Here is a 12,896-nt window from a genome sequence, read left to right as displayed (position 1 = left end):
GAAAATTGACCATTCAAAGTTTTTAAAAAAAATGAACCTGGCAGGGCAGATGCTTTTCAGCCATCCAAGTATGTGCTTGATTGTATTTGGTGTTTTTGGAATTTTGCCTGTATGCCTGAAGAGCTGTCTTCAAGGTGAGCACTAGGATTGGACAGTGTGGTGGAGGCATGGCTGCTGTAATTTTCCTCATGCTTTTGGGATGCTATAGTTTTTAGAAGCCTGGGCTGGCTTGGATCTCTTAGTGTTTTTTTGACAGAGATGACTGTCAAGTTGTATAAAGTGCTCGGTGTATCCTAGAGGGTTTCATAATATATAGTATAGGAGAAATGTTTGACGAGGTTTGTTTCGGTGGCATTCCAGGATAGGCAGAATGTCTTGTAAGTAGAGTCACAGATTGAAGATGGCTCACAAATCTGACCAATGACACTGTAGTCATTCACATGCCACAGGTCACGTACACTTAGTTTGTTTTAGTGCAGAGGTGACTGGTTTGTTTTTCATTTAGGCATTATTTAATATTCACATCAGACATGAATGTCCATCGTTGTTCCAGTGGAGTATGAAGTATCTGCAAAGGGTCACAGGATGGGTGAGTGGGCAAAATGTTGGAGTATAATGTCAGTACAAATGAATTCATCCAATTTGGCAAGAAGACAGGAAACATAGTATTTAAGTGAAGAAAGATTGCAGGACTCCACAGCACAGAGGGATCTAGATATCCTGGTACGTGAATCCTGAAAGGTTAAATATGCAGTTCATCAAGTCATTTGTGTGTTTTATTGCAAGGAGAGTGGAGTATAAGAATTTTGCTACAATTGTACAGGGCTTTGCTGAGATCACATGGGGCATACTGTGTACAGTTTTGATCTATTTGTATAAGAAAGGACAATTTTATTCAAAGCAATTCATTGACTCCTGGAATCCAGTGACAGAAGGAGAAGTCCTATAGGAGTCTTAAATTGTAAATTTATTGCTGCTGCTAAGAGTTTAAAATATTTCTATTGTTAGGGGTGAATGTTTGTATGTTGTATGAAAACTTGTGGACAAAAACTTGAGTTTTGGATGTGAATATCTTCTAGCAGTGACAGTAAATAGTTTTATTTAAATGGAATGTTAATACTGCTACAACAATGGAGAAGGGAATACCTTACAAGCACACTAATGATATTTGCAGATGAATATTTAAGTGGCCCCTTAGGGATGCAAGGGAGTCATGGATGTGGTGAAGGAACATTAGTAAGATATCAGAAAGAATGACTTGGAGAATTTTTCTTAAATTGATATCTTTTTCTGAAGATTGCATTCAGTTTTAAAATGGACTTATAAGCAGTCTATAATAAAAGTACAGATCTTGAAAATTATTGTTTGTTCTATTAGACTAGATTTTTTTAAAAAACACTGAATCCTCTATCAATCACTTGTTTCCTCTTACGTCTCCTGGTTTTCCCCTATGGCTATTTCGTGGTGGTGTCCTCTTGCCTCCATGTGTTTCATGATGTTGCATACATTGTCTTCATGAGCCTCTCCCACAGCTTTGTGAATTTCTACATATACTCACTAAACATGAACTGTCTGTTTTCAACTTCCTTTTATAGTTTGTGCCCATATCCCCTGGTTTCAGACTTCATTGGAACCACAAACTTCATTCAATTCAGTTTATTTTTTCCTTTAAGGATCTTTTAAGCACTTGAATGTTTTGCTCCTTGAACCTAGCTTGTTAACTTATCCTTTCCAGGTTTGAATTTGGTCACTAGTGGGAAGTGTATTTTTGTCCTCATCTTTGCATTTCTTGAACCATGTGTGTCTCTTGTTCAAAACAGTTCACTTAGAATTGTGGTGACTTGGTAATGATGTCAGAGTTTCTGTATCTAAAGAATGAACTGAATGTTGTAGGACATGTCACTTAATTCAGAATTGTTCATGGACAGCACTGTCAGTCAATTTTCCCTAACAGAAGTTCCTATTTGTGTGTGAAAATTGAAATTTATTCAAAGTGAGGAAGACTACAGTGGCAGGTAACACAATAATATTTGTCTCCATTGGATTCTCTGATTTTTTTTTTTCTAGCTCTTGTCTTTTTAAAAATTTTGTAGATCTATTGTGTTCTTAGAAATGTTTCCTACTTTATTAAAGTTTAAATGACCTATTGTAAAAACATGAATTTTTAACAATCCTACTCAGTATTCACAGTGCTGTTGTTGGGAGGAGGGTGTGGGGAGAACCAAACTCTGAATGTCTTTTGCTTATTTCAATGTTCACGGCTCTTATCCTTCTCTTCTTTTCTTTCCCTCCCCCACCTGCATCCCACTTGCTTTTTTTCTAGATCTGTGCTTGTTTCTTCTATCTTCTGCAGAACATTGAGATTGTGAAGGTTGCAGTGGAATCTGATTGCATCTCTCCCTCCCTGCACTAGCTAGCTCAGATGGAGAAGGAAGAAATAGTCCTCTGCTCAGCTGGGCCGGTAAAGTGATATGTGCTTCGTGCCCGATAAGGAATTGGTAATTGTGGACACTGTATGCTTACCTATAATTAGAAGGAAAATGGCCACTTCATCAGTGGCTCATGATGAATCTTTAGTTGGTGTTGCACCAAAGGATCAAATGCTGCACAGTAATTTTATCAAGATTCATCGTTTTCCTTGTCTAATTTTTAGTGTATATCAGTGAGTTAAAATATCGCATGGTGCTTTTACAATTTTGTCAAGTCTTTACATAGTTAATGCAGCAACTATAATTGATATGACTTGTATTTGCTGCTGTTGCAATAATTAATGTCAAGGTTTTGTTTTAAAATATATATGTAAAGGGAGCATAAACATTTATAGTAAGAATAGAAGACGATCTATAGGGCACTTTTGCTTTTGGTTATCTTTCCTTTATAACAACTTTTCTGAAACAGATTTATGATAAAGCTTCTCTAGGAAGTGACATCAACTGGAGATCTGAACGTACTGTCTGGAAGTAGTGAATTTCAGACGAGAAATCCGTATCAGTGTTTGGATATTGGTACAGAAGGAGAGATGTGAATGGGTTATCTTAAACTCAGCTGACAACTGTTAAACTAGGTTTCTTATTTTTTAAAAAAAAGTGATACGTACATAATACATAATATCTCTCTTGGCCTGTATATTTTTTAAAACTCTCTGGACAATACTAAATGAATTCAAAATTGAAACAGGCATGTTAACCAAGAAAATAATTATAAGATTGAAATTTCTCATGACTAAGGGAAGTGGGTTGTTTTCAGCAGTAGATAAAAATGTGATTTTTTTTTTTGTGCTTGTTACCATTTGGATTGGAATCATTGACCCAAAAAAGCAAGCATTGTTACACGCTATGCACTCTGTTTTGCTTCCCCAAGAATTCTCTTACACTTGATATCACTTCAGAGTTATTTACTACTTTTGGGTGCACTCCAAGGTATGCCACAGTCCTCTAGGAATATTATCCCTCGGAGGTAAGATTTTATTTCGCTAGCTGTTGTCTCTGCCTCCATCCTTTTGTTCTGGCTGTCTTCTCAACTAATCTGCTGATTTGTTGTCTTTACACACCAGACTGTGAGGACCACAATGGATTTGTTGTCCAATCTGAAAGTAGCAAAGACTTTCAGTTTCTTAATATCCAAATCAAGACTAAACCATAGCTTCAGTTCTCAGCAAATGAAGTTAGTTTTTTCTCTACTGAGAGTTCAGGCATACTAGCTGTTATTTATTTCGACAGTCTTTTTTGTGAGCTGCAACAAACTCTCTCAGTTAAGGCCCAGATAAATTGAAACCTGAGCAATTCCCTGTGATCTATTCATCTCTATGATGGTATTGCAAGCTCTGGAATGTCCTGAAGTAGACCTTTTGGTTAAGGATCACTCACTCAAATTTCTCATTGGAACTGATTGTGAACTCTATTTTCTTTCAATCCTTCAGGGTCCAAATGTTTTTAAGCTAACTTGACTATAACTCCCAAAATCAAAAATATCTATAAACTGTAGTTAGGAGAGGCGATGGCCTAGTGGTACTATCACTGGACTGTTAATCCAGAGACCCAGGTAATGTTCTAGGAATCTGGGTTTGAATTCCCCCATGGCAGATGGTAGAATTTGAAATCAAAGGTCTGGAATTAAGAGTTAAACGATGACCATGAATCCATTGTTGATTGTTGGAAAATCCTCCTGCTTCACTAATGTTCTTCAGAGATGGAAATTGCCATTCTTATTTGGTCTGGCCTACCTGTGACTCCAGATCCACAGCAACATAGTTACCTCTTAACTGCTATCTGGGCAATAAATGTCAGCCTAGCCAGCATTGCCCTCGCCCCATGTATAAATTTTTTAAAAACTGTTGTTACTTCAAGGACTACGGATATCATGGCTAATTCTTTTTGTATGTGAGGTCACCTGTAGTTTTAAGGTCTTGCCTTTCTACTATTAACTCTTTAGTTCTACATGGCCACACCCTTTCAATGAATAAAATTCAAGCTTGTACTAATTGCAATTACTCAGGGCTGTTTGTACCACTTTCTCAATTATTTTGGAAACTAATCAGCTGAGTTTAGAGACCTAGAGGTGCAGGTACGTCACCTGGAACATAGGCTGGTGACTTTTTATTAAGAGGTATAAAATTTGTGCGGTCTAGTTCAGTTTAGAAAACCTGGTTGGCATGGACTGATTGGGCCAAAGGATCTGTTTCACTTCTCTATGATGCTATAACTAAAAGTGAGATTTTAAAACACATGGACCATGAACTAGATATTTGCAACAAGTCATCTTCTGAACATTGTGTATTTTAAATAAACTAAATTTAACACCACCTACACTCACTTTGATCAGTGGCACCTGATGACTTTTATAACTGAACGTAACCCAGCCATTGTGGTGCCTGGCAATGGCTCCTTACTGCCAAATCGTCTACCAAGTGTATCTTTTGCTTCAAGTGTATTAATCCATAATGGAAAAAATATTGTTCCATGTTTTGCTACATTCTCCTTTGATTCTCTTTAACATCTAATTAAAAACCATGTCATGTACAAAGTTTCAAGATGTTAGGAATCAAACATCAGTGTTAGATTTCAATGTAAAAATCCCACATTGCATTATCCAGTACTGTGGTTTAGGTGTTGAGTATAAACGCCTGCAGTGTGAATAGCACTTCTGTGTATCTGTGTGCTAATGTGCCGTCAACTTCCCTCTGCATAATGTTTGTGATGAAGCAGCTTACCTAATTCTATGTAAGAAGACACAGGATTTATCTTCCTGATTAAGATCAACTAAATTAATCTTAATCTAGAAATTTCAACTTCTGTCAAGCCACCTGATGTTCCCAGTTGAGCGAAGTGGTACCAGCGTGCAACACAAGATTGCTCGTTTGCTGGTTTTAATTTGACGTATGTAGTTACATACACTACCTGTAAATAAGGATTTGGTAGGGCAAAGGAGTCATGGAACATGCTGGACATTCAAGTTGAAATAAGCATTTGAATGATTCAGTAGTGGGAACAAAAGGAATGGTTAGGATAGTACCAGATTGATTAAACCAAAGTAGGGGCACAGAGAACGGAGATGAAATAGTAGACTTTAATGCATATTGTGGAGAATGCAGAAGAAATGCAACATTGTTGCATTGTCATTAATGTATAGAGTTTAGTAAATTATTAAAAATAGAAAATTGTGATGTATAACTGAAACCTGGGAGTACCAACTATGAATATTTAATTGTACTAATTTGACATAAGGTTTCAACTCGGTGTAAGCAGATTTACAAAAGTAGAAATGACAACAGAACTAGATTTTCAGATCTAAATAAATTTGCTTTAAACAGCCTCCATTTTGAATTGGGCTGAATAGTTGCTCATAAATGCATCAGTGGCTAGATAATCCAGTGATCTCTTGGAAAATCAAGATCTAGAAGATGGAGTAGAACTTTTAAGCACTAAGAGAAAAGAAAGTGTTGCAATTGCATAATGTGTTTTAGGCCATCCCAATGTGACTTTTGAAACATGCTCGAGGTTGTTATGTAGGAAACAGAATAATTACTTTGCATACAAGCAATATCACAACACAGCGAGGTCCTGATGCATGAAGCTAATGTCATCTACATTTGCCTAATTCTGAAGTTTTTGATTTCAATATCGCCTCTTTAAATCACTTTTATCCTGTTTGTCCAAGTGTTCCTTTTGGTTTATTGTGGTCTTTGATGTTTTGAATTAGATCTTTGTATTATCCGCAGTATTTGATAAATCTGAATGCTAGAAAGTTCACCGTCCACGACTTGATCCTTGGGTACTGTGATGTGATCTTGGTTTGTCAACTTACTGTGTATCATTATTGCACATCCTTTTCATAGACCACTGTTCTCCCTTTATAGTTTGATCAGTGATTGTGTTGTGTGGCTGAGGTACCAGAATTGAGAAATTCGCTGGTCAAATTCCTCACCTCTGAATCACAAGTGGTTCCTGATTTACAAACATCTGACTTATGCTTGTCCTTCTGAACACAATCCCATGCATGGTTACAATTTTAAAGACTGATATAGGAATGTTTCCTGTACTTTTCGGTTGTTTTCCATTCTCCTGCTTTGCATATAATTTGATTGCAAAATGATTCCAGAATGGAATGCATTTGCAATCCGGACTTGCCTGTACCTGATCGGAACTGTGGACACATGTAAGTTATGAGAGAATCACTAACCAAGAATTAAGGGATATGGGAAGAGATGGTGAAAAAAGATTTGAGCTAAGAGATCAGCAATGATCTGTTGAATGGTTGAGCAGGCTTGAGAGGCCATAGGGCTTACTACTATTTCATACAATTTAGTTGCCCTGAATAGTTTACCAATCACACATGCATCTGTTCATGGCAGTATTAGTAGGGGTGGCAATCGTTCAGTCCGTGTGGAGACCAAGTCCTATCTTATCACTGCAGAATCTGACTACTGCATTACATAGAACTACTACGATGGGACAGATGTGAAACAAATAAACTCAAAGTTGCTATTCATTGAGGTGCTTTAGACCATTGTCAGCAAGATCGTATATAGCCACAAGCTGTAATTTTGTTAACTGGTATTTACAGAAAGTTATAGTTTGGTTTTAACTAAATTATGTATTAACCTTCTTCTTGAATGCTAGTAACCCAAGGCATTTCTTCTAGTCTCTGTTCTTTCACCCTTCCTCTCTCTACAGTCTACCCATTACTGCCTTACTAGAGATTTGCTCCTCCCCCTCCTGCTTGGCATTTACCTGCCTTATTAATTACTAGGGTATGTGCATCTCTGGCAAGGGTGCTATTAATTTCCCTGGAATAAGTATTAAGCTGCTTTCTTGAACTCCTGCAGTCCACTCTTTGCAGATTCTTAGTGCTGTTTAGTAAGCACATTGAGATTTTCATCCAGTGACATTTGAAGAAACACGGCTATGCATTCGGTCAAGATGGTGTGTGTAGAGAAACATGCAGATATTCATGTTTTGTGTGCTTCATGGTGAACACCATTTGGAAGAACCATCGAGTAAAAACAGCACAATGTACTCTGGGTGGGGGACTTGCATGCTGATCACCAAAACTGGCACAGTAGCACCTCTTGACTGAGTTGATTAAATACAAAGCATGTGTACAGCATGGTGGGACAGTGTCTAGTACTGCTGCCTCTCCGTGCCAGGGACCTTGGCTCAATTCCAGTCTTGAGCGACTGTCTGTGTGGAGTTTGCACATTTGTCTCGTGTCTGTGAGAGTTTCTACTGGGAGCTCCAAATTTTCCCACAGTCCAAAGATGTGCAGGTTGGGTGGATTCGTCATGCTAAATTACCCTGTAGTGTCCAGGGATGTGCAGGCTTGGATGTGCATCAACCATGATAAATGACCACTGCATTGTGTAGAACTGCTACCACAGTAACTGGGACAGATGTGAAACAAATCCTGCAGCTCAAAGCTGGTCACAAGGCACTTTGGACCATTATCAGTAGGATTGTATATAGCTACAGTCTGTAATCTCATGACCTGACAAATTCTTCTATATAACGTTGTATCAAAGGACCAATCCTTGATTGAGTGTAGCCATGATGTAGAGGTACTGGGGTGGACTTCTGAGTTTGTAGGAGAGCATCATCAGGCATACGATAAAATATGGTGCTAGCCTGTTTATCCTACAACACAAGGTTGGATGCATGCTAAATAGTGGGAGCTGCATATTATAAATGGTTGAGTAATCCAAACAACCAACAGATCGGCTCAGAGCTCTGCAAGTCCTAGCACATCAGGCATGAGTAGTAGTGAACATTTTTGATCTTTCAACAGGTGTAAATGTCACCGATAGTTGCTCTTAAGGTGGTAATGATCCTCCAAACCAATCAGTGGAGGAGGCTGCGAAGATACTGTGACTGCATAGTCCTTTAAGTCCACTGTGCATTGATCTAGAAATGGCAGTTGAGTACCACCACCATGTGGGTCAATGTAAATGAAGGTGCTGTACCCGTACCACTTTTCAAAATTGTGTGAAAAGTCACCATTGCAGTATTCAGAATCTGAACTTTGGATATTTTGTATAGTTTAAGAATCTGCATTGATTTAATTGTGCCTTAATTTCTAATGCTTCAAAATAGGAAAGGAGCTTTACATGTAAAAATGTTGATTTAATAGCTCCCTAGTTTGTGTTTGGTGTTTGGTGTTCCATTTCTCCAATTTAATTTTTTTCAGCATGGAGAAGATACTTTTAATCGTGCCAAACTTCTCAACGTAGGTTTTATGGAAGCTTTGAAAGAATACGACTACAACTGCTTTGTATTCAGTGATGTTGATTTGATTCCCATGGATGATCGAAATATATACAGGTGTTACAGCCAACCAAGGCACCTGGCTGTATCAATGGATAAATTTGGTTTCAGGTAAGACCAAGTGTGCAAATTTATTTTGTAATGGATAGATTGCCAACAAAATTCCATTCTTGTAATCCAAAGGACATTCATTCCTTTCTTTTCAAATTTGACGGTAATTGGCTGTCATCATTAATTGAATGGTATTTTAATTACAGAATCCACTTTAAACTTGATGTGCAGGTTCAATCTAATCAGTATATCTCAATTTAATATGGATGTACTCATATTGCAAATAATATGTGGATGTAAAGCAAAGAATTAGGTATGGTATCTTTAGTACTGGTCAGCATTTTATCCTTCTGGTTCACTCTTTCCTAATCAAGAGCATCTGATACACCATTACTGAAACTCCTTACATCATGCAAAATGGGTGACTTGCCTTAACAAAAGGCATTGCCGAGCTTAGGCTTCCATGCTAAGAAAAGCTTGCTGAAGCCCATCATTCTAATGGGTCAGTGGTAAATGGTGTGAGGAATTCCTTGATGGACTTGCCTACCGTGCTATCCTCAGCCATATGAAGCAAAGTTACCAACTGTGTCAGTATACTTGTTGCCTAAAGTTCATGTTGATTACATCTTCTGCATTTCTTCTTCTATCTATTAAGAATAAAGGAGTCATTGATTTTCTGTGAAGTTGTCCACTTCAATATGAGAAATGCAAGAGAAGAGTATTACTTAAATGGTGACAGACTGGAAAATGGATGCCCAGATCCATTTGTACATGTTGGCCTCATTGCAAGAGTGTTTGAGTACAGGAGCAAGGAAGTGTTACTCAGCTGCCCAGTTCTGGGTAAGACCACGCCTAGACTACCATGTGGAGTTTTGGTCTCCCTACCCAAGCGAAGATATACTTCCCATAGAGGGAATGCAGCAAATGCTCATCGGACTGATTCCTGGGATGACAGATTTGAGTTCTCATTGAGAAGTATGAAATTCTTAAACAGCTTGACAGACTTATCGTAGGGATGTTATTTCTCTGACCAGAGATGAGAACAAGAGATCACAGTCTTGAGATACGTGAAAGGCCTTTTCAGACTCGGATGGGAAATTTTTACACTCTGGTGAACCTGTGGAATTCTCTATCACAGAAGATTGTGGAGGCCAAGTCCCTGAATACATTGAAGAAGGGAATGGATTTCTAAATATTAAAGTTGTCAAGTATTGTTAGAATGCTGTTTTATTGTACTGAGTTTAAACGTAATCATGAATGTCAGAGCAGGATTGACAGGTTGAATGGGCTACTCTATTTTCTATGTTTCTATTTACTGAACATAGTACCGTTCAAAATTTGTGCTGGCTTTTGCTCAGATATAATTGTGTACTAAATTAAAAGTCCTAAATTTTCTTGCTATGCATGTTGTTAACTAATCTGTAATTACCCAAATTAAATGTTAGGCCACCTATGATTCTTGGTCTTTAGTGATACATCTGTTCCTTGAGGCTCTTCCAGCATTTAGTCAGATCCTGGTGTCAACATGAGCAATCTGCATAAATTATTTCTTTCTTGGGTTTCTTCTGTCTGTGAAACCCAGTGAAATTTTCTGCCAGTTGCCCCTTGACTGGTTGGTTATCAACTGTTTGTTCCTGGACCAGTCGTTCTCTTGGAGCTATTTGAGCACCTTCAGCTCCCACAAGGCTGTTGAGGTAAACACACGCTCTCAGACGCACAAACGAGAAGTATTGATCGTAAATTATATATGCTTTCTCATCTCTGATCTGTTTGTTGTACTTTATTGTGACATACCTTTTGATCTTAAGTGTTTCACTTCAACCATGTAGTTTCATCTTTGTGATCTATAACTTCTGTTTTATCAGACAAGGTATCTGATGTGATACAATATTAACACTTCTTTCCTATGTCCGGGTTCAAATTAATGAACTCCCTATTAACATAAATAGGGAGTTCGGTTCAGATCGAACACCAGTATCCCAAAGGACATCTTTGGTATCTCTTTATTGTTGTTACGTTAAGCACAACCTTGTTGTATAGTACAGTATCAACCATTTGTGGTTGGGGTAAATTGCTGCCACCGATCCTTATTAGCAACGGTAGATGATTAACCACCATTGAGCCTTAACGGGAAGAGCCCCTTGTCTTGGTTAACATGGAGTTTTTTTATGTGATGGTTATAGGTACAATTACATTGACTGGTTAGCCCCTATAATTACAGGTGACACATTTATCTCTGTTGGGACTTCATGCCGTACTGACTCGTCTCTACTCAAAGACTGAGTAATATCAGATTACGTGGAGTTTATTGCAGCTTCACTTTCAAAGCCTTTCCTTTATAACACACAGGATTCTTGCATCCTATTTCTACCTGTTTAAGCTGAATCACATTTCATCGTGATGATTCCGTTCAATACTTGGAAGTCGTTTGTGGTGAGCATTGAGTTTGGAGGTTTTTTGTGACAGTGAAAATGTGTAGAATGGGTAGTAAGTTGAAAAGCACAATAAAATGTAACACCTCAGTTTCTATAGTATAACACTTGGTTTTGGATAAGAATACTCTTAGAGTGTGTTCTGATCTGCCTTTTAAAAGCTCAAGCTGATTTAGAGATTTTACCACCTTTTTACGTAAAATGCTGAAAATAAATTTTAAACTGTTTGTTTCAGATTACCGTATAACCAGTACTTTGGAGGAATATCAGCTTTAAGTAGAGAACAGCATGAAAAAATTAATGGATTCCCTAATGATTACTGGGGCTGGGGAGGAGAAGACGATGACATCTACAACAGGTGTGTTTCTGATTTAATTATTTGTTCCAAAACCTTGCATTTAACTCCACTCTTCCCTGAATTATCTAGATGTTTTGACTGCCTTTCTGTGTCTTCTGACTTGGAGCAATGTGAGTGTGTTTGTTTGTTTGTTTGTTTGTTTGAAGTTTGCTTCCAACAGGCATCCCTGTTGGAATTGCTCACGAACTAAACACAGTTGGATATTTATTACATTTTCTTTATTAATCCATTTACAGGATATGGGCTTTGCTGGAAAGGCTACTGCTTATTGTGTATCCCTAACTTAAGCTATTGGTGGGTCACTGTGGTGAAGATACCCCATAGCCCTAGTGTCTTTATTTCTTTAATGCAACTTAGAAGCTTGTTTTGGCCATTTCATAAGAAGATTAACCTAATTGTGGGTCAATTTCCCTAACTAATAAGGGATTGGTTTTACAATAATTCAGTAGTTTCATCGTCACTGTTACTGGATAGCATCTTAAATTCAATCAACTATATAAGTTTGGAGTGATGAGTTTCCAAACTTACTGTAGTGGGATTGGAACTAGTCTCTCCAAACTATTTGCCCAGGCCTCTGGATTACTTCCACCATGTTCTGATACTGTGTCTACAGGAAATACTGCACTTTTGGAGAGGTACTGAATTGCTTTGTCATCTGCCTGTCCCTGGAACTACTTTGAAGAAGAGCCAGTGAGTTCTCCTGGTATCTTGGTCAACATCCATCCATAAAATCACATTAAGGTAGTTTACCTGGTCATTGATCCCCTTTGTGTGCAAAAAGGCAGTTAGGTTTACCCAATTACCAGCAGACACTGCATTTCAAAACAGCTCTCTGAAATGTTTTTAACATGCTTCCGGAAAAGAAAACAAGATCCTATGTTAATATAAATCTCACCCTTTTTAATGTTCAAGCTTGCGCAAAGTTGTATCAATAAAGAAGTGTTAACTGATTTATGGGGTACACTTAGTGGCTTGAATTGAGGGTAGGATTCATATAAGGAGTTAACTGTAATGCTGCCCTGTCGTGACATTACATAGAGCATCTATGTACAGATATTAACATGTGAATTCCAATTGAATCTTGATGGTATGGTAAGGTATTCAGTTACCAGTAAATGTTAGATTTATCTGGAATAGTGTTTATGCAACCCTTAAATAAAAATTCAACTAGTTCTGCAGTCTCGTGATAATTAGGCCATAGCTGCAAAGGTGTGCATCGTTGGAGGAAAGAAAGACTGGCATCTTGCCAATGAGTGTGCGCCAAGACAATAAATACAAGAAGCCAGCAACTAATTGAAC

At 37.9% G+C, this 12,896-nt stretch overlaps 1 protein-coding gene across 2 annotated transcripts in view; it reads left to right on the top strand.

The window, feature by feature from the left end:
• LOC109917086 (beta-1,4-galactosyltransferase 1-like) overlaps positions 1–12,896 on the top strand; it is a 44,410-nt gene that overhangs the window by 15,827 nt on the left and 15,687 nt on the right. Inside the window, exons 3-5 of one of the 2 annotated variants that reach the window (XR_007265967.1) lie at positions 8,680–8,867; positions 11,475–11,597; positions 12,211–12,338. Coding sequence is in view for 1 of the 2 variants with exons in the window: in XM_020516863.2 (XP_020372452.2) it covers positions 8,680–8,867; positions 11,475–11,597 (311 nt within the window). In the remaining variant the exon portion in view is untranslated. The remainder of the gene's footprint in view (positions 1–8,679; positions 8,868–11,474; positions 11,598–12,210; positions 12,339–12,896) is intronic. The other variant, XM_020516863.2, reaches the window with a different exon arrangement.

This window comes from Rhincodon typus, chromosome 3, assembly GCF_021869965.1.
Source record: "Rhincodon typus isolate 14 chromosome 3, sRhiTyp1.1, whole genome shotgun sequence".
NCBI lineage: Eukaryota > Metazoa > Chordata > Chondrichthyes > Orectolobiformes > Rhincodontidae > Rhincodon > Rhincodon typus.
The sequence above is the reverse complement of the archived record's forward strand: the minus strand, read 5'-3'. Positions and strand labels throughout refer to the sequence as shown.